General features: G+C 41.4%; 1 protein-coding gene across 1 annotated transcript in view; it reads left to right on the top strand.

Moving 5' to 3' along the window:
* The first annotated feature begins 572 nt into the window (after nt 1-572).
* The window catches only part of LOC120796449 (ankyrin-3-like), a 130,355-nt gene continuing 103,937 nt past the window's right edge, over nt 573-26,990 (top strand). The window contains exon 1 of the mRNA XM_040139319.1: nt 573-1,239. Coding sequence (XP_039995253.1) covers nt 1,171-1,239 — 69 coding nt within the window. The 5' untranslated portion in view covers nt 573-1,170. The remainder of the gene's footprint in view (nt 1,240-26,990) is intronic.

The following is a 26,990-nucleotide window of genomic DNA, read 5'->3' as shown; positions in this document are numbered from 1 at the left end:
ATTGTTTGGAGATTATCAACCTTGTGTGAATACCTCCTTTTCTGATTCACCCTATGCCTGCTTGTCTCTCTCTCTCTCTCTCACACACACACACACACACACACACACACACACACACACACACTTTACACACACACCTCGATCAACCCAGCCAGACAGCCAATCAGTCAGTCAGTCAGTGCCGGGTGCAGTTATGTTCTGTTCCAGTTTCCAGTAAGCTGATCCTGCTGGCAGGGGCTAGTGGGGAGACTTCCTTTTCTGGAAGGACCTGATGCATCGTGTTAATGATCGTCTCTCTCTCTCTCTGTCTCTCTGTCTCTGTCTCTCACTCTCTCTCTCTCTCTCTGCTAGCCCATATCACAACGTCTGTGCAGGGAGCAACAGCAGAAATAATCCAGCCGGCAGAGTGAAGAGACTGTTTGGATCACGCCCCCTCTGTCTCAGCTTTACGCTCTTTCCTTCTTTCACTAACACCAGTAACACGATTTCATACTCTTTTCCCTCCTTCTTTCTTTCTCTTTCTTTCTGTCTGACCCACCCATTTTCCTTTCTTTTTCTAACTCTGTCTCTCTTTGTGTCTATCCTCCCATTTTTTTTGTCTGTCTTTGTCTCTTTTTCTTTTGGAAGAGTGTCTCCAGTCTCTAGCCTCAGGTAGGGAGCACTACATTCAGCCATAAATACACTCCTTCGGTCTATCTCTATCTTTTCTGCCCTCCTTCATCATACACATCAACATCCTCCCCCTCTTCCACCTCCTCATCTTCCTCCTCGTCCGACTCTATCTCTCTACTCTCCTCCTGCCTCCACACCCTGCCTCTCAGTGCGCTGGAGAGAGTCACCAATTGCGCACGGCAAAGGCAGCAAGTGGGAGTGGACCTCGGCGACCGTGCTTGCAAGTGTGTGTGTTTGTGAAAGTGGAAAGGAAGAGGAGAGGAGGAGGTGGAGGAAGGAGAGAGCATCAGCACAGTCCTCCCAGTCTCTCCTCTCTTCACACACACACTCCCACTCTGCATGGAAGAATCCTTCCTTCACTGCTTCTAAATGGACATTTCTGCGGCAACGTTTCACCAGTGAAGACAGCAGCTGCTGCCGCTCCACTCCACAAGCTCCTTCATGCTGGATTTAAAAAAAAACTGAGGAGAGGAGAGGAACAGGGGGAGATCTCTGAACATGAGCGAGGAAGCTAAGGAGAAAGCAGGCGGCGGGAAAGCAGTCCATCGCAAGAAGAAAGGGAAAAAGGTATGAGAGAGAAAGGGCTTTCTTTGTCTTGTGTGCTTCCTTTTGCCCAGTTGTTGCTCAAACTGAGCAAAAGATGTTTTACGTGTTTTTATGGGAAGTAAGAGGTTGTAGGATGAGGCGAGATTAATGGGTGAGGTTGATGAACCCATTACAATGTGATTGAAGGTGTGTTTTACCATGTGTTATTGGTTTAGATTTTTTTTGTTTAATCATTTATTCTGATCAAGTCTTGATTTACCATCATGTTTCAGATGTGTACGTTTGAGTTGGTTTTTACTATACAGTTGCCAATTTATAACAAGTACAGCCAGTACACTTTCTTGTTTTTCTGTGAATTTTTCTGTCAGTTTTTCGCTTTTTTTTTTTCTTTTCCCTTTTTTCCCCTGTCTTGCCCCGTGTGACTCTGACATGAGTGAGAAATATTTGTTTAGCCTCACCTGGAATGCTACCAAAGCCCATTGAAATGCCGCCTGTCAGTCACCAGATATTATAATACTGTCGTTGCGACTGGTCGGTCGGGTTTGTTTTGCTGTGAGTGATTGGCTGGAGGAGTGGTGGTATGTAAAGTGGAGAGAGAGACTGTATAATGGGAGGCAAGGGGATGTCCTCAGGGGTTAGGGTGGGGGCAGCAGAATGCACGCACCACATAGGCATCTGTTGTACTGTCAAACTCCTCCACAGCTGTGTGTGTGCGTGTGTCTTTTTGTGTGTGTGTGTGTCTGTATATGAGACATATACACTATATGTAACGTATGCATAATTGTCCTGTTGTTTTCTCAGGGTGTTTTTTTTAATGGCTTTTAATTGAGGGTGTTTGAAGCTACAGAAGCTACAGGAATGTTGGTTTGTGTGTTTGTGCTCACATGCGTATACCTATAGGTTTTGGAGGTTGTGGTTCACGGTTAAAACACATTGGGCATGTCTGTTTGTGGTACAAGCATTACTAAAGCATGTCTCCGGCCTGCTCCTGTGCTTTCCATGCTGTTGTGTGAATGTGGATAACCTGGGATAAATGTGTTTTACAGGGCTTAGTATCTCTGTTATTGAGAAGGAATATCTGTATTCTGTGTTTCCAATTAAATAATTTACAGCTGCTGTGATTTTTGCCACCCTCAGTGGTAAACCGTCATTCTGGATCCTCAGTAACAGCAAGAGAAAACATTCAAACCATTGACTTCAGTGATGAGATGTTGAGACCGTGGAATAACATACATTCATTGTCGAGGAGGATGTTGAAAATGTGAGCCAACTGAACCTTGTTTACCTCAACACAAAACTGACAAAGAAATAACAGTTTAATTAAACAAGAACAAATTGTTAAAAAGAAAACAGTGTTAAATGAAAAAATTAAATCTATCATCAGGAAATATCTTTCATGATGGCAGTTTCTTTGATGATATGGAACGGAAATGTGTAAAAGTTGAGCCCAACCAACAATTTTGCTGGGCTGATATTACCAGATTTTTGGCATATAGGCGTAAATGTCAGCTGATAAAGGACAAAAAAATTGAAGTACAGAAATACCAGATATAAATTTGAATGAATATTATATAGAAAAAGTGTCTCTATTGCATAGTTTGTTCACCAGAGAACACTGACAAGGTGATTTTTCAATTGTAAAATGTCCCATTCAGTACTTACAATCTGTTGCTCACAGTCAAGGGATCCTCATCCAAAATGTTTTTTTTAATTTTATGTATTTATGTTTTAAAAAAAGAGAATATCAGCCACTATAATGTTATCAGATTTAGACTGGTGTCAGTCGAACAAATTAAGTATGGGTCAGGCTCTTCTTCATTATGCAAAGGCAATGAAATTTGAATTATCTTTTAAAGTAGAACGGTAAATATCAGTTTGGAACATCCGAGTATTATGAAGACTCAATTCTCCAGCTCCATTTCCCAACAGATTAAGATAAAGGAGGTTGGGTTAAATTCACCAATAGGATTATCACTGAGGCCCAAAGTTTTCCGTTGATGTATTTTCCCCAACAAGCCTCTTCACGTTATCTCTCTCGCGCAAGCTCCAGACTGCAGCCATGAAACTGAAAATAGCGCCGCAAAATAATGCATATTCATGGTTTTTACATATGTGTGTTGCTTGTTTGTTGTGTGCACATGTGCAAATGTGTGTCCATGTGTGTCTGTGTTTCACTAGGTGCGCATGTGCGTGCCAGATGTGTTAATGATTGTAGCCATGGCAACTAGTTTCTGTTCTGAGCGAAAGATGTCGAGGGTGAGAGCAGGGAGGAGAGAGCGAGAGAGAGAGAGTGTGAAGAGGCGGTGGACTGGTGAACTTGGTGGCCAGAACAGAAATATATTTTTCATGATGCAGCTGCTGTTTCAGGGGAAGCTCAAGGATACAATCAACTATCTTTTGACTCAAGGTCGCAGACTTAAACTGATTATGACGGGGGTTGTAAATCAGCACCAAACACAATGTTGTGTTTGCCTTTTTATGGTTGTTTGTGCTTATCAGTGTGTGTGTGTGTGTGTGTGTGTGTGTGTGTGTGTGTGTGTGTGTCTTTAAGTCTTCCGTGTATGCTGTGCGTGTGGATTTGTGAGTGACAGTGAGTTTGTGCAGCTCTTTGATGTTTCTCAAAATGCTTTATGCTCTCAGAGAGGCTTAATGATAAGAATTTGATGTAGAGTAGAGATAATGAGGTTTACATAACACACAGTCACACAAGCACACACATATATGCACAGACACAGCATTAACAGGAATTCCGTCGCATACATTCCCACCCCACAGAAGCTGCTGTTGGGTCAAGTGAAACCCTCTCATCGAATATTTGTACGTGTGTGGGTTTGTGTGTGCATGTTTGCATGAAGTGTACGCTTGTCTTTGGACATCTGGTTTGCTGTGCTCTGCCGGGTTTCGGTGCAGTTAGTTTGGCTGCTTAAATTGCACATAGAACAATTTCCTTGCACAGAAGAAGACAGAAATAAGGGAGAAAAATGTGCCTGCAAAATAAAATAAAAAATCCCCGGAGGACTTACATAGAAATATCTTCGTTCCAGATTCCTAATAACTATGACTAAGCTCAACAAAATTTAACTACTCGACTAGGGGGAGTAAGAAAATGCTTATATTATCACGAGCAGAAAAAATATGTTTCATTTACCCAGATTTAGAGACTTAACATAACAGTTTAGTATGTTCATATACAATAGATGTAAACTGAGAGATACAAGGTTGCGGATTACAAAAGGAACTGGTGTTAAAATTGATATCAAAACTTAGATGATGGTCAGGCTATGTGAAGAAAAGGTAGTGCTAAGGATAACTGTTCTGTTTGCCCACATCAGTGGCTTTTCCAAATAAATCTCTTCAGCAAAGTAAACATATTATTATATAAGCGATGCTCACACACCAGTGCAGTTCAGTTTTGTATCTGCTAAAAATATTCTGCCCTTAACTGCAAAATCTGCTGTATGTTTACACTTAAGATAATTATGTAAGGATGGTGGTTTCTGCCAGACAAACCTAAGCAGAGCTGTTTTCAGTGTTTTTGTCAAACATGCTGATGAATGGAGACAGTTGAGAAATGTGGTATGGTTGATACACTGAAATTCTGTCACAAACAAGCAACTGCAGCTTATCATATTTCTCCAAAGTCAATATACTGCAGACTCCTCACAGTACATTTCACACTCTTAACACAACTACACACAGAGTTCATTTACTTGTTGCTCTGTTTTCTCTGTAAGTGACATGCAAGCTTTTGTAGGCCTGCAAAAAGCAGCAGCTCACCAACTGAACCTTTATTGTACTATAGATAAATCATCAGCAAACATGAACAAAGAAAAAAAAAATAAAAAGGACAGATGACTCTAGCTCATTTTCCCGAATCTTCCACTTTTCACAGTGTACATCTCTCTTTTGTGTTGCCTCTGTTGTCTTGCTCCTAATGAGACAGCAAGTCAGCCAGGCAGCAACGCTTGGGCAGCTCTGTTCTTTGTCTTGGATGGAAAAACCCTGCCAGAGACAGATAGCCCCACGTCTGGAGGACTGGTGAAATAAGCCGTTCTGTGACAGTGCCTTCAAAGAGAAATTGCACATCACATCGCCCAGATATCAGCAGGGCACTGGTGAATGTGCTGATGGAAGATGTGAAGTGTGCGTGTGTGTGTGTGTGTGTGTGTGTGTGTGTGTGTGTGTGTGTGTGTGTGCGCATGTGTGTGTGGAGAGAGACTAAGAGAGAGAGAACAAGCAAAGTGCTGCTTTTGTTTTTCAGATTAGGCTAATGGACTTGGCACGGATCAAAACCCAAAGAGGGACAGGTTATACATTATGGGGTGTTTTGGGAGAGAGTATGTGGAGAAAATGTATGTGCTTCAGCGGGAAAATACAGTAGAGACATTATCCTGCTAAGTAGAGCTGAAACAATTAATCAATGAGCTGATCAATACAAAAATAAGTAGAAATTATTTTAATAATGAATTAATTGGATAAGTCATCTTCATTCAAAAATGCCAGTGCGTCCTTGGTTCCGGCTTCACCAGTGTGAAGATTTGCTATGTCCCTGTTTTATATTAGTATAAAAAAATATCTTCGGGTTGCGGACTGTCAGGCAAAACAAGACAGTGACTCTGAAGACCTCACCCTGGACTTTGGGAAACTGTAATGTTACCATCTTCTGTCATTTCATAGACTAATTGATTAATCCAGAAAATAATCAGTACATTAATTGACTATGAAAAGAATCATCAGTGTGTCTATTAATACTGGCCACAATATGTATCACTGATGCGCTTAATTCTGTGTGAGGACATTGAAAGAATGAAACATGGTAAAATATTCAAAGGATTGACACTTGTACAGTTAAATAATGTATAATCATATTTAACTGTACAAAACTTGTTTTTGGTATGATGTCATGCTTCTTCCTCAACCTTTTGCAGTGGTACACACACACATAAAAAAAACAAACAGAAAATCAGTTGAGCAGTTGAACATTGATTTTAGTATCAGGCCAAACAAAATACTGTAACTTGTGTTTCCCCATCACATCAACTCCTTGACTTTCTTTGTTTCTGCGGCATATCCTGGGTGCGGCATAGAAATGCGGTCACTTATATAAAGCTGTGCACATACACATGTACATGCGCTGTATCAGTGGGAGTGTGGAGGTGCGAGTGCGTGCACATGTGTGCTCCCTCGATAGCTCTGTAAATGTACGCGTGCATGTGCGTAGGTGGGTGTATTCCTGCAGGTCCTGTGCGGATGTGTGTTCGGGGAGGTAGGCGTCGCAGAGCCCGGGCACAGCTGCACGCCCTGGGGAGAGGGCAGAGGGATCAGCCTGTCAGAGCTCCATCACTTCTGATGAGTTGTCTCTGTTCCATTTGTTCCACTGAGGGAGAGAGGGATGAGGTGCAAAAGAAGGAGAGGAGCGAGGGAAGAGAGGGATATGGACGGGGGAGAAGGAGGTGAAGTGGAGAAGGCTAAAACGATGGTCTGCAGGCAGATAAGTGCGAGTGTGAGCTGGGGACCGACAGATGAGTAGATGGAAACGAAGGGGAGAAGGAAGTGTGACAGAGGAGTGTTTTCTTTCTCTTCACTTTGTAGCTCTGGAACTTTCCTTTGATCTCCATCTTGCTTTAGGGCAGGTTTAAGGGGCCAGTACGCGTCATCAGAAGTGCCAGTCGGATTGTCAAACAGCTTCAGAAACTCTTACCTCCACATTTTTCAAATGTCTGAATTGGGGGTTGCTGCGTCCAACAGTTTCTTTAACTCACCAAAACCAACTTATCTGACGTTCACGCCCACGTTAGGAAGCCACTGGCCAGGGTTGTGGAGGTGAGAAAGTAAGCAGGATTTGAACTTCTCCTTTCCAGCTTTTGAATGTCTTTGAGTAGAGACTGTATGAAAATGTGCAGCGTTATCCCCTAGTTTTAAAGATTGCCCCGTCTTGCTGCTCTCTCTGACGGCCACTTTTCACCACATATTTGTGTGTTGCCTTTTGGAGCACAAATATTTTTGTGCACCGATGTGGCCAGAAGACACGTGGTTTAAACTTTTCAAGCGTAACCTGGTCCTTGTGAGTCCTGCGTGAATGTGTAGCTTACTGGCCGACTGTTTCCCTCGCTGACTGTTTGAAAGTCTTACCAGTTATTTGACTGATTCGCTTGCTGGTGTAATCACAAGTCGGCTTTATGGTTACAAACCTGAGGCAGCTGGTGTCAGACAGTAACACAATCATTTATATGCTCGAGCAGGCTTTAGTCTGAATACAGGTATACAGTGCACACAAATAGAAGCACACACAGACTACAGATAGAAATAGAGCAGCCTTTGCCAACTCACAAGGCTGCTGAACCAGACCTAATCAACTAAGAGGCCTAACAAGAGCTCACCACTATTCACTCTATCCATCCACAAACCTCTCTTCTTACTCCCCCATCCATCAATAAAAGCAAGCAATTTGAAGAAATGCCTTGGTGAGTTTTTAGTGTTCTTTTGGCAAGAATGGATCAATACCTGTGAGAGCTCAGCGCAATTTAAAGAGTTTCTCTGCCTTTAAAAAATGGCTAGAGCATCGGTTGGGCTGTTATCTGGTATCAGAATGTTTCTGTCTGTTAAACCCATGTGAATCCTTTCTGTAATTAAAAAAAGGTCAGGCCGCAGTCTGAAAGTTTAACTTCTGGAGTCCTGAGTAATATTTTGGGCGTGTGTTTTTAACCAAAATTCAGCAAAAACCAGCAGTTTCATATTAATAAAACTGCTGATTCAGTACCAAATTTGAATACAAAAAGGCCCAACATTTTCAACTTGGGCTTGCTGGTGACCCAGACTGGAGTTGCTTTGGGACATCTACAATGTAATAATGTGTGCCTTCATATCCACTCTACTGGTATTTTCCTCTGCTGGCAGTCGCTGCTGCCTGAACCCCACAGCCTCTTCCGATTCCCCACAGCTTCGTCCGGAAGGCTCTTTGCATCTCGCTCTGTTGTGCTCTTTGCACTCCTCTTCTCCGCTTTTCCTCTCGTCTTCAAAGGACTGCACAGTACGAATCAGTAAAAGAAAAACAAGAGCGAAAAGACAGAGTCAAATAGAGAGTTCCACTGTTAGATTTTGAAACCCCTTTTATCGAGTTTGGGCTCCTCCTTAAACCCCTCCTGGCTCAGCGTCGCCATAGCAACTGTTAAACGCAACAGAGCAGGATAACAAAAGCTTTTGTTCTGTACCAAAAGCAATAACAGTGGTTTATGCTCACTGAGGTGTCTGCCGAACTTGTTGTGACCGCAACATTGTCTCACCTTATTTCTCAATAATTTAACATCAGTGGTTTTACTGAATGCTCGTGTGAATTTATGATAAAACGGGCAAAAGCACCGTATGCAAACAGATTAAAGTCGCTGGTTTATTTATAGTCCATACTTAAATGAACCAATTCAGAGATGCACTGGCTGTTAATTGTTCTTCACAAGCAAATATCACCCCAGAAATGGATGTATGACTTGTCAAGGCCAAACTATTGTGTGAGAATTGACAAAAATCACACTATTCTCACACTAATTCCCACAGTAAAGCAACAGGGAAAAGACCTCTTGTCATATCACTTAAATTCCTGTTAATCATGTTTGATGTGCAGACTTATTGTGTTTATTCACAATAAACGTGTACAGCAAGCTGTGGTGGGTGAACATAGTCTAGATTTCAGTTTCAGATTTCAGAGCAGTGGCCCCACCAGGACCTGAATGGTGCCAGTGACAGAAATTCCAGTGCTATTTGTAATTAAAAGATCTTATTAAACGCAATTTAATTAACTGAAAAGGAAGGAAATGTGTCTGCATCCCTCACTTTCCCTTTGGTTCTCAGGTGTTGTTTATTCGAGTCAGGTGATGTATTGTTTGAGTGGAAATACATCCACAGTGGAGCCAAGCCAGATGGCTCACCTCTGCTTCCTCCATGGGATGAAGAATGAAAGCTTGCTAGTGAATTAAATAGGTAAGCAAAATGAAAGATGAACTGTGTAATCCCAGGCAGAGGAGATGGCTGCAGTTGCTCTCAAACAGGCCATGTGTAAGATCCTTGTGCTGGCTCTCAGCTTGAAGATGCACTTAACAGCAGGGTCTGGCTTCCTCTGAAATTCAAAATGTCTGAGAGACAGCCACAGAACCGAGGCTGTGTTTTAAAATATAGAGCAGATTGCCAATTTAGCACTATTCATGCTAATCTGTTGCCAGAAAAACAGGTGAGGGAGACATCCTGGAGACACGCTCTCCTCAGTAATATATTTTCAGTGTCATTCATTGATGCTTTTTGATGGACACATAATTGCTGCCTGGATTATATTCGCTGGGGACCTTTTTGCAGGAAGCAAAGTGCAATGCCTTTGTACTGCATGAAAGACAAAGGGAGGTAGTTGGGATGGATGGTGGGTTTAGAAAGTGCAGTACTTTCCCTCAGCAAAGGATCCTGAGTCCGATGTGTGGTTGGGTTTAGGCAACAAAAGCACTTTGGATTAGGTTAAGGAAAGATCTTATTTCAATTACACGTATATAAAGTAAATATGTGTCTCAGGCTTCAAGTCACTTTGGACTTTTTCAATACAGACTAAACTAAGACAGGACTAGGGTCTTTCCCTAACCTTAACCAAGCGATATAACATAACATCACCATAACAAAGTTAAATCATGCGTAATCACAGGGAGCAGATATTGTCTTGCAAGGGAAATACATTAAATCCAGTGTAACTGATCATTTCACTGATAACATTTGCGACGTAAAGATACCTTAATTAAAGTTTCCTTATTATGTTAATAAAACTGTAATCTGGGTGTTACTAACAGAATTTATTTGCCGTTGCAAATTAGTTATATGTAAATGTAATTTCTAGATGACAGGATCAGATAGGAAACATTGACTGAAATCAATAACTGGAATCCTAGTGAGGTAAAAAGGTTACCTTGAAAGGTCTTTCCCCAAAATAATTGGCCTTTATTTTCGGCGTCTTTTCAAACACCTGCCATACTGCGAAAAGAGAATTTCCTTTTGGGGATCAATGAATCATTGGTTAACAATTACTATTATCACTGTTGTGTGCATATCAAATTTTGCATGAACAGTAGGATTTCCATCAGCCTTCAGCAGGGTTTCCACAATGTTATGCTTCCCTTTTTCATGGTTTTATGGTTTTTTCCCAGGCTGTCTGGCAGCTTTCTCCAGAGGTAGCCTTATCAGTTGGGTTCTTCAAACAGCCCAGGGAAGAGGTGCAGGGGCTGGAGGCAGGTATGCCGACTGCAACGACCATGTTAAATTCTCCGTAATGTGAGCCTCAAGGCAACCTCACCTGAGCTAGATGGTACAGTAGCTTTGGCGAAGAGGATTGGAACGAATGAGTAGGTACGGAGAGGCAAGGTGGAGGATGATGATGGATGAGAGACAGGAGAAAAGTGGGACAATGACATCTTTAAAAGAGAGCAGAGCGTGTAAAATCACGACAGGTGAAAGGGGATTGTGAGATGTTAAGCAAAAGAAAGAGTGGGAGGAGAGGAGCTGTAGGAAAAGTGGATGAGTATAAGAACACATGCAAGCGAATGCTCACATGTACGCCTAAAATAAACCCCTACAGGCATCCACGAGATTCACATCCCCAGGGGCTTCAGTGACAGTGATGGTACCAGCACAGTTTTCTCTATCACAGTGTTACGTAACTCAAGAAATTGTCTTGGTTTGAGTGTAAGAACACGAATGTTCACCTCATCTCTTCTCTCACACTCTCATCCTTCCTCTCTCCTTTCCACTCAGCTACAGAGTGGAGGAGCCAGAAAGATGGGATTTGCTTGATATTGATATTGATAACTCAGTTTCTGTTGCAATCTGACCAATGTGGTTTTGATTCGATGATATTCCATGCTCCACAGGAATGGAATAAAAGACGCCTGTCTGCTTGCTGTTTATCTGTCCCTCCATTTGCCTGTAGACATTTTGTAATTTTCCAGTTATTTTGTCTACTTGCAAACTTTAATCAATCTCAGTCTTCATCGTGTCGAAAACTTTCGATGATTGTCTTACCACAACCTCTCTTCTCTCCAACACAACATCCATTACCCACATCATTGACTTTAATGAGGAGCTGGCAGTGGTGATATGTGCTCCATCATTTTCAAAAACAGCTGCTTTGCTCAGCAACACAGATCCCAAGGTGGTGCTGCTGTTTCACTGAGGACCTCCATTTATGATGTCCACTGAACAAACAATAGTGATGTGAAGAGTGAAAAGCTGGATGACACTGGGACAGCTTTCACTATTGAGGATAGGTGAATATGAAGCTTTTCCCAAGCCATCACCTAAGTTGTGTCTCAGTAAGGCTGAACACGTAAAAAAGGTGCTGGCACATTTTTGTTGTTGTTGTTGTCAGACGACAACATGAGCATTAGATAGTGGTTTGAAGTGATAAATGCTTCCAGCCAACTGGCAATCAGTAATTCCTGAGCAGCTGCATTGAGAACCTTGACAAAAAGTTGGCTTCAGATCACTGTTCAGATCAAAGGGTGAAGGTTAACAATTATATCAGCATTTTTGAAAAGCCCAGCTTTCTCTGTTGACACTACACAACACTGGGACTTTCTATCATAAATCTGGAGAGTAATTTTTAAAAGCTCAATTTTCTGCATTGGAAAGCACCAGTTTAGTACGGATGGTTACCTGGAACAGGGCGGAAAAGATTGATTTTGTGATTGATCATTGATCGTGGGCCCAGTGGCCACAGTTGCCATCGTTGTATACACAGACTCAGTGGTGTTTACTGCGCCCACCATAAGCTGAAGAGTATCATTGCCCGAGGTTTAGATGAGGCATGTGGGAGTGTGTGTTGAATGACCCGGCGGTTCTGCAGAAGGCTGGGGTCTGGGCTGGTTTCTTTTAACAGTCACAGACTTTCTCCTGCCCTGAGGTCATTGACAGCAAACACTATGTGACAACCTCCAGCTGTGAGGGTGTGAGTCTGCTAATGAGCTTCCCTCCATTCTGGACCTGTACGTGTGTGTGTGTGTGTGTGTTTGTATGTGTGCATTTGTTTGTTCATGGAACGACCTGAACAACAACATGGACATCTTTCAAGAGGGTATGCAGTGGTCATTCTGTTATTGCAGAAAGCAAAGTGCAAGGTCTTTGTACTGCATGAAAGTCAAAGGGCGGTAGTTGGGATGGATGGTGGGTATAGAAAGCGCAGTACTTTCCCTCAGGAAAGGATCCTGAGTCCGATGTGTGGTTGGGTTTAGGCAACAAAAGCACTTTGGTTAAGGTTAAGGAAAGATCTTATTTCAGTTACACGTATATAAAGTAAATATGTGTCTCAGGCTTCAAGTCACTTTGGACTTTTTCAATATAGACTAAACTAAGACAGGACTAGGGTCTTTCCCTAACCTTCCCTAACCTTAACAGCAACTGTTATCAGCTGCCACACAAAATATCATAATAGAGCTACAGATTTTTATTATTTTAATGGAATAACATAAAGTAAATTTGTAAGTATAGCTAATAAAAGGTAAATTCAGTGTTTATTACATGTAAGTTGAAAGAATGGTTTAACTTGTACTTTAAAGTTATTGCCTTAAACATAATTTTATGCCTTACAAAGGCAGTTTTGAAGAGATTCATTTCAACAAATATTATTCTTTAAAACCAACAATTGTATATGGTCATGTTTTTAAAATAGTCTCTGCTGACGCTAGTGTCTCTCCATACACATTCATTACATGCAGAGGGAGTGAAAATGAACTGCCCCAGACTCTCAGTGATTTAATGTGATTAATTCGGTAGAAAATGAAGGAATGTAGGGAGGGCTGATGTGGGCAGCGTGGTGGGATACAACAGAGAGGATGTGATGGTGTCTAGGTGGCAGCTGGAGAGAGAGGGAGCTGAGGGAGCAGAGAGGAGAGAGGAAGGCTGAGTCTTCACCCACTTGTGTCATGAATAAATCACTGCAGATAGCTCCTTGCTGTCCAGCCCAGCATGGACCAGTATGCTTTCATAGTTAAAGCTCATCCCAGATGGCCCAGTTAACCCATAGAGAATAAGCCAAGTCGTAATTGACCAGCTGGGGACTCTGTATGATTGCTTCATCCATCTTCAATTACCCGGCATAACTGATGTCGAACACTTCCAAAGTATGTAGAGGAAACCAATGTAACAATGTGGACATCCCTGGTATTGACTATTACCTTCATGAACAACAGAATTTTAAAAGAAAGGTAGATGAAACTGTCACATATCCCAAAATAACACTGAAATGGAGAGGGAAGCCATAAAATAACCAATGTACGGCATGTATGCAGAGCTTTTGGTGAGTATATTACTGTAAATGTACTTGAACATTAAACATAAAATGCCTGTCTAAAAATCACTGCCCTCTTTAATACAATCGCAGAGGAGGTTGTTATATAAAAGCGAGTGGGAAGAAAAGATCAGCGCAAAAAAACCCCCCAAAAAAAACATTGAGTCAAAATTACTAAATGATGTAGTCTTGTCAGGTCAATACAGTACTGCACACCCATACAGAAAGTAATGGAGTTGTAAGGGAACAAAGAGAAACCATTTCCTGCCTCAGTGTCATTAAACAATGGAGACATCCTCCTTGCTGACCAAGACAGAGACGGATTGAGTGGTTCTGGAAAGACCTATGTTTCACTGTGACTGTGCTTGATAATGTTATTCATCAGGGCCTGTGTGTCCGTATGTTTCTTTATTACAGAGGCATGTAAAAGGCATAGAGACAAAGAAGGAGACAGAAAAGTAAAATAGTACAAGGTACAATTGAGAGCCAAAGATAAAATACCTGTTTTTCTATGCAGAGAAAAGCATTCTTCACTAAAGCATTTGTCTCTTCATCATCCTGGACCTACAGGAGTCAAAATGTAATGTAAACATGTAACCCAGTATCACTAACTTAAACCTCAAACCTCTGGAGTTCCCTGGAACACGTGTTTGTCCATTGATCAGTGACCACAGCTCCACAAACTCCATGAGATTGCTTTTGCGATTCTGCCATAAAGGTAACTCAAGCAGAAATTCTCGAGGCAAAGACAGCTCTTTTGCAAACACAAAAATCCCTCTTACATCTCCAATATTTCCTCGGCTCTATTGGCAATTTTCATCCTTCTTTAAAAAAGCCAGAAGGTATTAATATTTAATACTTAATGTTTTTCAAGAACATTAAGCAGGACTTGTGTTTCCTTCAAAAATATCATATAAGTTTTGTATTCCTCTTACAACTTTGATCTTTATATAAGAAAACTTTCATATCCACAAAAATAATTTCTGTGTAGTTCTGTGATGCAACACCTTACTCGGTAGAGGAAAGAAGTGAATGATGTGGGTTGAGGTTAAATGCTTTTTTGTGCTTTTGTTTGTAATTGCAAATTATTGTTTGCAGACAGTGTTGAGAATCAGAAATATCAAACCAAAATACCAGTTTGACTGCTGCTACGACCCACTTTTACAAACCATCCCATTACAATCTGGCATGAAATGATGCAGAATACACTGGAGCACTCGCGTAATGCCACTGCTAAAAAACATTCTTAGCTCAGACCCACTTTGTAGAATTGACATTCCATGTTGCCCTCTTTTCCTTGGCCACACCCAGTTCCACACTGTTTATTATTTTGCTATATTTTGCACGCAAACGAGAGGCGCAAATGACATGTCCCTGCTTGCATCTGTGTTTTTTTGTTTTTTTTTTCCATTTACATCGTGGTGCAATGATTTAAAGGGTATTTATTGCACCATCTGACATGCCTCAAAACTGAAATCATATAGTCTGACACAGATTGTGACCAAGAAATTATTAGACCCATCTCATACAGTGTGGCATGCAATGAAATTGTAGGATTGTTGTTATCATCTATAGGTGCCTTTACTCGACTGTGGTCAGTCACAAACTTGTTGTGGACTTGACTTACTTTACCTGACTACGTCTAACACATGAAGTTTAAGGCATCGTCTTGAGCAACTGAATCCTGACGTGTCTCCAGGGTTCCCCTAGTGCCCTACTTCATTCATCCAGATGGCAAGAAATTTTAAAAATGTCTTACTCTCCCAAAGAAGCATAGCCAGAGGGACATTTGAAGCTGCATATTTTAATTGTCACCTTCCATATTACTATCTGCTACAAGGCTACATTGCTGGAGGCTTGTATTGAATTTAATAACCTCAACACCCAGATAGTTTTCCGATTAGCATCATTGTAATAATGGCTCTTCACAAGGCCTTCTGTGTGTGCCAAAACTTCCAATACATTTCAGAGAAAATGTTATTTCCTAGCTGAAACTGGCAGCTAATTGTCTGCTTTACCAGCGGAGTCACAGTTAGAATTGGATAAAGACAGCATTAGTATTGACCCTACATGGGCCTGTGACTGGGTAATGCGCTGAGAGCTGAAGTGATGTGGCTGACAGTGTGGTAGACGGAGGCAAAATAAAGTTAACGTGAATTCTGCACCACTTTTGAAATCAGCGAGCTGGGTTTATGCTCAGGAGCAGTTTAACTGTTTGGGTCTGAAAAATCACAGAAAACAAGGGGGGGGGACAGATGCATTTTAGGCCATGGCAAAACATTGCCCTTTTTGGTGGTTCTCTTTGATGAAATATCCATATCACTTTGTAGTTAGATTATCTTATTGAAGGGTGTTTCGTGTGAAATTCTGAAGGGATTTTCTCCAGTGTCATTGGGGATGGGATTGGTGAGGAGGAATGATCTATGTTCTACAGTGGGGCTTTTCCTCATTATTCCATCTGTAATACCAGCTAATTGGGGCTGTCAGTCTGCTGATAATCTGTATTAAGTGTGCCATTGAAAAAGCCACTGCACAACCTCAACATTTCTAAGAGAGATGATTAAAGAGCGAATGTGTGTGAGTACGAGAGGCAGGAAGAATAAAAGAAAATCATGCAGCAAGTGAGTGAAAAGGCCAGACCCAGCAGTGGTTTGTCTGGAAGAGAATGTTATGAAATTGATTGGTAATTCAAGAATTCTCCTCTGCTCTTTCATCTTGTGTTTGAACATTTCTGAAGTCTTCAATTATTCTGCATAAGAAAAAGCCAAGACCTATGATGAAAGCCTGTGGCTCCAAGGCCCAAACAATAGAAAATTATTGGGATGTTGTTGATGTCTTTGAGTAGAAGTACCTTAAAATTATCTTAAAGTCATATGTGACACAGTGTCCCAGAGTTACTTCGGGACACTGTGCCAACTTCCTTCAATAAATGTATCCATCCATTCATGTTCATCTGCCTCTAAAACCAAAGCAGACCCTTCCAGCTTTAGGCATTCACACTCTGGCACGGTGCAATAAAACATTATCCACTGTCTGACCTCCTTTTCTCCTCACAATCGCTGTCTCCTGCTGCACTATTCTCTCTCTCTTTCTCTATCAGTCTTCTTTCATTTTTTCTCCTCACTTCAGATTTTTTCTCCCTCACTGTCAGCCAGCTCGTTTTCTCACCGCTGCCTCAGAGTGATGGGCAGGAACTTTGAAAACCTGAAGGAGGGTCAAATTTTTGACTAAGAGCCTAGTAACACACACACACACACACACACACACACACACACACACACACACACACACACACACACACACACACACACACACACACACACACTCTGTCTCAACATCAAAGCTTGTCATTCTCTGCCTGCCAACAAGCCAGATCACTTTGCAGCTTAGGATAGAGAAAACGGTAGAAGATGAGGTGAGAGAGTGCGAGGTTGGAGACAGAATGTGGAACAGACAGATCACCGTTGAAATGTTTCTTTGTGTCTGGGCTTCACTACAGTATGTACACATTTGCTTGTCTGTGCTTGACGAAGCTGTAGTGGAAATGTACGTTTTATGCCAAGTCCGATGTCTGATTCCTCTTTTGGCAAAGCCGGCAGACACTCAGCCCAGCTTGTGGCATCTGGAACCTTCCTGCCTACCTGCCAGCACTCTCTAACAAGGCCCCCAGAGTGTGTGTGGGTCGTGTTTTTAACTGTGCGTGACGGAGAAAATGTCTGTTCATCTGTGCTGCAAATGTGCACTTCTACAGTTTCTGCTGTTGCATTGCCGTACGTTGGTTCTGGAGTACAGCATTAGCATTAGCTTTGATACAGGTCAGATGATGAGGATGGCGTTTCTTGCTGTTGCCAAGGAAAGACCTCACTCTGTCTCTTTGTCTTTCTGTCTGTGCCCGTGTTTCAGTTGCTCATCTCCTCTGTCCTGGTCACTCCCTGATCATCAGTGTATGTCTCTGCAACTGCAACAGCATATAGCTGATTGAAAAGAAAACCTTAAAATTGAATAAATTAGCAAATATGTTTGAAATAAAATACTTTATCAATATGGCTAACTGTTTGTTTTATTTAAACCAGGGATGGGCGTTCTTCCCTCAGTTGTTACAGACCAGCCACTCTTTCCTTGTGCCTGACAGCCAAAGCCATTTCCCACTTTTGTGACTGCAATGTTTAACAAACACTGTCTCCGTGTGTTTATGGCAGTTTACAGATGCTCTTCGTGGAAGCATAACAGTTTCTTTATTGGAACTATAACAGTTATAAGCACAGAGTTATCACCAGACTATGTCCATATCCTGGTTTGGAACTGAAGAAAAATTAAAAAAAACAATTGTATTTTTCCCCGCTGAGGCCAAGATGTGGTTATACAGGCAATAATACGAACCATTCTTTTAAGAGGAATCTGTGTGGGCTTAGATATGGATTAAAATGACTGGCAGCACTGCCCTAAAGTAGTTAAATATTCCAGACGCTGTTGTGTCTGACAGATTTAGTTTTTTTGTTTTTAAAGCGCCAGCATAGCAGACAAACAGTGAAAGATGGGCGGCATCAGGTGTGCAGTGAGATGGCCCACTCTGAATTTGTTGCATATAAACAACACTCTGATTCCAGGGGGTGTGAAAACGTCTGGGCTGGAGTCTGTGAAATGCCAGTAGCAGGGCGCATGTTTTTCTCTTCCCTTGTGGTCTATTCGCGGCTCCTGTGTGCCTGAACATTCCTGTCCTTGTTTCCATGGAGACCCAAAGAGGTGTGTAGATCCTGAAGCCCTTCTGTGGTCGCTGGCTTTGTCATATGTTCTGCCAGCCGCCGCCACTTACCCTTAACAGCCCTTCACAGCCGGACACTTTGCAAAGGCACAATTTCTTGACATTGTTAAATAAGAAAGAACAGGTGGTTGTACTAGTTACAGACCACATCCAGGGCCACTACTCATATTTTTAAATCGTCTAAAATATCAGATGACTTATGTTTCAAATGTTCTTCAAATGTTTTACTATTAGACATGAAGTCACCTCGGCAATTAGTCCAACACGAATTATTCCGACAGAAATTCCCACTAGCAGGCACAGCTTAATGCTCCTGCTCTACACTCGAAACTCATTTTGATCTGAATTATGACATTAATACTCCCTTTCTGTCCTTCCTGTTGTTCTCTTACACAATGGCATTGACCCACTCTATTGTCCGTGGGGTTGTGTCCTCCTTTTCGGCACTGAGAGGCTCATTTGTTGATCTCTTAACTAGATTAGCACTTGTCTGATTAAGTGCCTGCCTGTAACCCCTTGCCGCTACTTGTGGCTGAAGTCGCTTGGGCAGGGCTTTATGCACACTCTCACTGTCCTGTCTTTAGTCGCCTCATGGCCTTCGATACACTTTCCCTCTTTGCACCAGGTGCACTTGCAGACAATGTCAGAGACAGTCAGGATTAACTGAAGATGCGAAGAGTTGAAAGGGTGAGTTTAAAAGCACAGTAACATGGACTCGTATGTTTTTTACATGTCAGTGATCTTCTGTATGCGCGTTTCCACAGAGTGGCTAACGTCAGGCTAACAGGGCTGTGGTTTTGCTAATTAAAATACACTGGTAACCTATTTATCTGCTAATTAGATAAGTCAGTGTGAATCTAAGTAAAGGTGAGGTCAAGTTAGGCAGGATACATGCAGCTTTCCTTTGCAACTAACTTGATAGCTAATGAGATGAAACACTATTGCAATAACTGACCTACTTTACCAATATGTATATTTTTCTATGATAGTTCTCAATCTAATAAAAGTGTTTTGTCACAGTCATTCTCTCTTTGTTTCACTTTCATCTTTAGCCCTCTTAGTTGCATGGCTCTATGGGAGGAAATGTCTGTCGGTAGGTCTACTGGTCTGTCCACTACTTTAGTCCATGCTGGAATATCTCAGCTGCTATTGGATGGATTGCCATAATATTTTGTTCAGACATTCATGTTCCCCAAAGGATGAATCTTACTGACTTTGGTGGTCCCCTGTCTGTGCCTCTCGCACCACCACAAGATTCACATTAGTGATTTTAATTTGTCCATTACTTTAATTTATAACTAAAGACCACTAAAACTAATGGCATTCTCACCAGCCTCAGCTGTACTTTGTGTTCAGTACTAACTGACAAGTGTTTGTGGAGCTGCTAGCATAGCTGTAAACTGTTATTTTCCTCGTGAAGCAACGTACACTCAGTGTAGACTGATTAGTCTTAGACACAGACTTCCTAATGAGCATTTATAAGTGGTTAGTCTGATTGAATTCCAATTTTTGAAGAAAGTTTACCAGTGTTATTTTACATTAACCTTTAAGGCGTAGATTGATAGATCCTGGCCCAGGGGCCTTTCTGTTTCCTGTTTGACCCATCGCCTTTTCATCCTGGCCCCTGGCTGAGTTACCATGACAGGCTGAACTCTAAGGATGAGAAGGTGAGGACATGATATGAAGGGGCTGAGGGAGGCAAGTCACAGTGGGTTTTTGAGACAGAAAGATGCACGCATGGCTGAACAAATTTTGCCTCAAAGTGCTGAAGTTAGGGTGACAGCCATCGTGTGGGGACTAAGGACAATGGGCTGAGGGAGAATTGTGTGTCTGCGTATGTCTGTGTATGGCCTTTGCAGCAATACTCCCCATGCTATCCAGTCACTCAGGCCGTCTACTGGAGTGACATTTCAGGAAATTTCCACTGATGTGGGACTGGGGCCCCAGCCGTCAAGATGTAGCAGCAGGGAGGGGTTGGGTGGGGTGAAATGAGTAGGAGAGAGCGTGCAAGAGAGGGGCGTTGGATGTCGCTTATCGGACTTTGCAAGATCTCTCAGCTTTATGGCTTATGGGGGAGAACATTTAAGTTCCGTGTCTCCCTTTCTTACTCTGTCTCCATGCGTTATTGTGTTCAGCGATAGAGCGAATGATAGCCTCTCTGTGATCTTGGCAGCATAATTGAATGACATTGGTTTTATTTTCTGAGCTACCTAAGATGAGATAAACGATGCTTTCATCTCTAAATTTATGACACTGCATCAGTGCATTGAATATAGATGGGCAAGGAGAGAGTTTTTGTGCACTCTAAGGGGCTGTATCAGAATCTCAATAAATATTGTTTGTTTTACACTTCCTAAAGAGTTTCACTGACTTATTGATGTTAGTTTTCAAGGTGTTGTATGAGATATTTTAATTAATTGTCTTAAAATTTAATTATGCTTTGCTTTATAGATTTTGTTTCATATTGTTCGTATGTATGCATGGTAGAAGGTACTATATGGGATGAAAATGTGGGATAACAGTCTTCAACTCTGTAATGTGTGTGAGTTTGTGAGAGGACTTGACATTTACACCACCTCTATCTTGCCCCACCCTGTGCCAAGGATCCAAACCATCCAGTGACTGTGTTTGTGCATGGTGATCATTGCTAAGGTGTGAGAAAGATGAGGTGATTGGATGCGTGTGACCCAGACTTTGCTTGTATGTACAGTATGTATGCTTGTATCTATGCGGCTGTGCACTGTGCAATCACAATTAGCTTATTTGCATCCAATTAAAACTTCATTATCTCTATCTGTAACCTTTCCGTGCTCTGTTATTTCCAGATACCATATCAGACAGCATTTCGACCTTTTGGCAACGCTAATACAAGAATTGGAATTAGCTAAGCGTAGTAGTGCGACATTTCCATTATCAAGAGTCGGTCGCACACAGCAGCTGTCTGGATGGCTGAAACCTCTGGCCAACACCCGGCCTCTTCTTTTCAGTGATTGAAAATGAATCCTGCGTGTGATTGAACATCCGAGCTATTACTGTTACTAGGCCAGAGGGTACTACTGGAAAACTCAGGCATAACTCAGGCACTTTATTCCAGTTGGGGGGTTTTATTCCCCTCTGCACCCTGCATGTGTATATTTTGATAGGAAACGTGTCCAGGAAGTATCTCTGGTCACATAGAGCAGTGGAAATGTAAATGTTTGAAAACACAGTTTTGGCTGAATGGAATTCATCTACGTTGAACTTGGAGTCAGACTTGTTGAAAACCTTTTCCCTGAAAATTTTGTCTGCTGGACTTTTCCCAAAGTGTATATTCTCCCTGCCTTGCCTGATTAACAGACCAACATAACTGATAGCACTGAAAAACTGATAGTAGTGAGTACTTCTATGTCAACTTGCTTTGAAGATGCTGCTCAGAAAAGAGGTGGGTGCACTGATCTCACAGTTAGTTATTTGGCTTTTTATTGCTCTGATATGCTCGTATCTTATTGCGAATCTTGATATTCATTGCAACTTAATGACAGTCTTTACATGTTCACTTATCAGTATCTTGTTAAATCACTTCTACTGTACATTGGCCAATACGCCTCAGGTGTATTGGCACAACATTAGAGGTAGAGATAGACTTGCATCTATTAACAAATACATTTAAGCGGTTGGTGAATAAATGACTTTTATGAGTATGGCAAATATCTCTAGGCTCCAAAAATCCAGACTGCAGACGCTCAAGTGGCAGTTGACCTTTCTTCTGTGAAGAAAGCAATAGCATATGAGTGTGTAAGTGTGTGTACATATATTACATATTCGTCTGTGCTTGGATGTGTGTGCACTCACAAAGCAACACAGGTATTTAGGGATTTCTGGGTCCGGCACGCTTTCCAGGTGGTTACTTTGTGTGTTTGTGCATGCGTGCGCGCACGCGCGCGTGTGTGTGTGGTGATACTTTGATATGGGGCAGGCGTACTGTGCAAGAGTGAGTGAGACTCCCCAGACACATTGCTTCTTGGCACATCTCTGTGATCCCATCATGACGGGGAAACTCAACACTGGGGAGGATATTCCGCTGCCCGGCAGTTTACGGAGAGTGACAGGGCTGCACAAATACACAGCTCCTGCAATTCCAGTAACAGGGTCTGGTGAGGTTAGGCCCGCAGAAACACGGGGGGCTTCACACACTCGTGAACTTTGTCACTTGAACTCAGAAAGCCATGTACCATACCATATATATATGTTCGTATATGTATGTATGTGTGTGTGTGTATACACACACAACACACACACACACACACACTCACACACACACACACACACACACACACACACACACACACACACACCCGTGCGCACACCCCCACCCCAGGACTGCACTAATGAACACCCCCATTGCTGAGGGGACAGTGAGATGACTGGCACAGAAAGCATTACACCAGCACATTCAGGCATATGGCATGTGGACCCACTGATGGGCACACACATATGGTACTGGTGGCTTCTGCTGTTTCACATGGGAGGAAGGCACTGTGCTTGCCTTTGATCAGACTCCAAATCACAGAGCACAGCACATAAAGTACAGCCTAAAAATCCTTAAAACTGTTTGGGTTGCATTATTTTGTCTCATTATTTAAAAATAAATAAATAAATAAATAAATACAAAGCCTCTCACAGTTCCCTTCAGTTTTTGTGATTGTGCAGTAACAGATGTATTAAAAAAAAAAACCCAGCAAAATACTACTTTTTCACGATTCAGTATTTTGTGCAATTTCATTGCATATTTTTGCTTTTTCTTTAACAAAATGTACAGTTGCCTCATGGAAAAGGGAATGCATTTGTTGCGAACCCATACAGTCATGAACACATCAGCAATTTGTGTTAAAATTTTGTGTTATAACGTTTTCCACACACACACACAAATATGTTGTAGGTTTGGTTGTGTGATTTTGATTTTCAACTAAAGATCTTAAAGAATTCTAAATTAGAGGAAAATATTATATTATATTATATTATATTATATTATATTATATTATATTATATTATATTATATTATATTATATTATATTATATTATATTATATTATATTATATTATATTATATTATATTATATTATATTATATTATATTATATTATATTTAGGGACCCTTCATATATTTATCAATTTTTATATTGTTTCTTAATTTTTTATAAACACAACTTAATTGTGTGATATAAATGAGAAGTGTGTCTGTCACTGTTAAATTCTCATTAGCTACTGTAACAATAGTCCTTATGGAGTCCACACTACAATAATACTTCAGTGAAAATGATACATGTAACATCTGAAATCTATAATCCCAATAAGACTCAAGACAAACACTGAGACAAAACAGCACAACAGTGGTGGAACATAACTAAGTACATTTGCTCAATTACTGTACTTAAGTACAATTTTGAGGTACTTGTACTTATCTCTATTTTAAGCTGTTTTGTACTTTACTATATACTTTATAGGGGAATATTGTACTTTTTACTCCACTACATTTATCTGTTAGATATAGCAACCAGTTACTGTTTAGATTAAGATTTAAAACCAGTAATTGACAACCATTTTGTCTTGTGACACCTTCGGATGTCTATGGGTTGTTAACACTTATACCAAAGAGTGATTTCCCCTTTAAACTTCCCAGATGGATTCATTTAAATCACTGTTCAAGGTTCAAATTGGTAAAATTATCCAAATATTTACCAAAAAAAGAGAGAAAAAAGAAAGACGTTTTTGTGTAGCATGTTTGTGTAGCAGAACTTTTTCTCCTTTCCAGCTCTCATTAATCAGCTCACAACAACTCATATTTATCCTATGACCATCTGGAGGGGCCTGGCCCTGAGATTGGGAATCACTGGACTAGACAACCTGGTTGTATATAAAGAGGGTAAAACTAGCTCCGCCTTAACCGGCTACACATTAAAATGCTGAATGCCTAACTGATGCATCAGTACAATAGATAGCTCACCTGTGATACCGTAACCACTGACACCTTTTCTGAACCATATTTGCATGCACTGACTACAACAATAAATGTGTTAAGATTACGGAGAAAACAGTTGCAGTTCTCAGTCTTTTAACATCCTCCTAACTACAGCAAAATCAAGCTACAGTTACTCTGTTTTCTTGACATTTCCCGTGTGTAAAGTTCCTGGGGTATCCTGGCCAGAGATTAGCTGTTCAGGAACTGTATTGTCATAGGAAAAAGTCGCCATGGTGATAAGCCATATCCCAGAGGTTTATATGTGCTGAATGAGGTATCTTATGACTGGCTGGTGTGACAGGGTCCTGACCTGTGAGGCCCCCCCATATCCAGTCATCAACAGGTTGTCTATTCCCCTGTCTCTCTTTCTCTCTTTATTGTTTCTCGCCATGAGTTCGGAAAATCACATTTCCATTTTTTTGTGTTGTTTTCTTTCCTTTTGCCATTGCTCTTCCATTACATTCATATAAAAGCCCCACAGTTTTTAGCTTTTGTTTTCAATTAAAAACCACTCAGGCTGCCTCATAATGGTTACCATCAGGAAATGGTGTTTTATTAATGCCCAAACTGAACTTCTGTCCACAACAGATTGCATAACATGACTAGACTAACTGTAAAGCAGCAGTAAAGTATCGAGAATGAAGGGATGCATTTAATAGAGAACTGCTCAGGAGAAAAATGCATCCCAATGCGTCACTTTTAAATAACTTTCCCACAGATTTTAGACATCGCCAGCGCCAAGATGACCAATTCCGTTTCCCGCTCTTTTGTACAACATACCTACATGCTTACTTTTTAAAGCCTTGGAGGTTTGCAGTAGGGTATGCTGATATAAGGCAGTCTGTGAACAGGAAGACACCGGGCGTGATTGTGCGAGGCCATGTATTACTGTTCCCAACAGACCGTGAAATTGTTTATTCTTCCTCTGCCGTTTCTGTGTAAAAAAGAAAAGGGATCGTTTTCCCCCTTACTGCAAAGCCGTCCCAGTCAGACCACCATTTGTTTCAGCCAAAAAATTAACTCCCCATTGATTACTGAAAATTCTTAATCAACAGCAACTGTGTTTGTTCTTGTTGTTATTTGGATATCCCACCGAAGTCATCACAATAGCTTGATAGAGATATTGTCAGGAGGAAAAAAAGCTTCAGCCTATTAAAATGATTGATTATATGTTTTCTTGTCCTCATATTGACTTAGGTTTTTTCCACAGGACTAGCTTCATGGTGAATTGGCAGATGATGAAACATAGATGTGAGCAATTTTTCTAGTATTTTCTCATTGTCGTCAGGTTAAACGGACCCTTTCTTGGGTCGTTCCGAGTGAAAACATTGCAGTTTTTGCTTGCACATGGTTTTTTGAGTTGTAAATATGACTGCTTTTGCTTCAACCAAACCAGATAGTGGTTTTAAAATGCTTGAAAATGCGGCTAATGTTTGAGAATTGTGGCTCCGTGAAGTCATGTGAAACCGGGAGACCTAGCTCATAGGCTATGACACTTCCACAGGTGTTATAGAAACGTAAATCCAATCTCTTTTCTTTCAAATGTAAATCCCACTTCCACCAGTGGTTTATCCTGGGGTGACCGGCTGCTCCACATCGGCCACTTTCGTCCTTTTTTGTGCTGGTGATGAAGAGGAGGTGGTGGTGGTGGTGAAGCAGGTATATAACATATAGCAGAGGACAGCAGGTACAATACATGCTCCACTGTTAACCCTGCATGAATCATAATTTTTTTTAAAGCAAGGTTTTGATGTTGGAGCTGATAGAAATTTTCGCTGCGGAGAATGAAATTATGCCTTAATATGATTGTGCTCATCCTGTGATTGACTCCTTTTGCACTGTGACCACATTTTCAGTAACACAAAGAATTTCCTCTGTTGATTAATTAATTTAGTTGCTTCAATATGACCCACATAATCTGCATTTGCGAGTATTAACAGTGTTTAATTCCCCGTTATCTTTCAGTCTCTCTGCCTATAAAAAAAAATACCCATTCAATGCGAACCAATTCTTAAAAGAACATATCTTCCCCTACAGTCTACAGTCAGCCATTTACGACCCCACCTCGATTCTTAACGTGCACACTCTGCCTGCCCGTGTGTGTATATATGTGTCAGTGTGCTTATCCTCTCCACCGTGAATGCCTGTCTGCCCCTCAGTGGGGAAACCATGGAAGGACACTTTGGTCTGGTTTGAAGGGGACCGCCTGGTCGTGACACACATTTAGGTAGGTTATTGGTAGCGTAAGCGGGTTAAAGCACACGTCTCAGGGTACATTTTGCTTTTCCGGAGGGGAGAGATTGAAATAATTTAGATGATGGAGTAGAGGAACAAGGGGGATATCTAGGGGGATAATTGAAATAGAGGGTGCAGGAAATGTGTGAGTGAGACCCAGTTTGTGTGTATGGTGGAGCCAACGTGGACATGTAAATGATGAAGAGAGTATAAAACGCTCACCAAAACAACAACCCTTTATTGTCTTCAGCTGGGGCCAGCTGTGAACACTTCACACACCATCTGCCTCTACATAGCTGGCCGAGCTACAGAGGAATTGAATATTTAAACTGATGCTTGACAATTAATTTGTTTTGATCTATGTTTTCTGTACTACGTGTCCTGAATAGGTTTTTAACTGTCTCTACATTGTCTCAGCCCCGCACTGCTCTCGTTTTTCACCTCTCCTCTGGATTTTCCATCTCCATCCTCA

Source organism: Xiphias gladius, chromosome 11 (genome assembly GCF_016859285.1).
Source record: "Xiphias gladius isolate SHS-SW01 ecotype Sanya breed wild chromosome 11, ASM1685928v1, whole genome shotgun sequence".
NCBI classification, from domain to species: domain Eukaryota; kingdom Metazoa; phylum Chordata; class Actinopteri; order Istiophoriformes; family Xiphiidae; genus Xiphias; species Xiphias gladius.
Note: the sequence above shows the minus strand (reverse complement) of the source record. Positions and strands in the feature narration are given on the sequence as shown.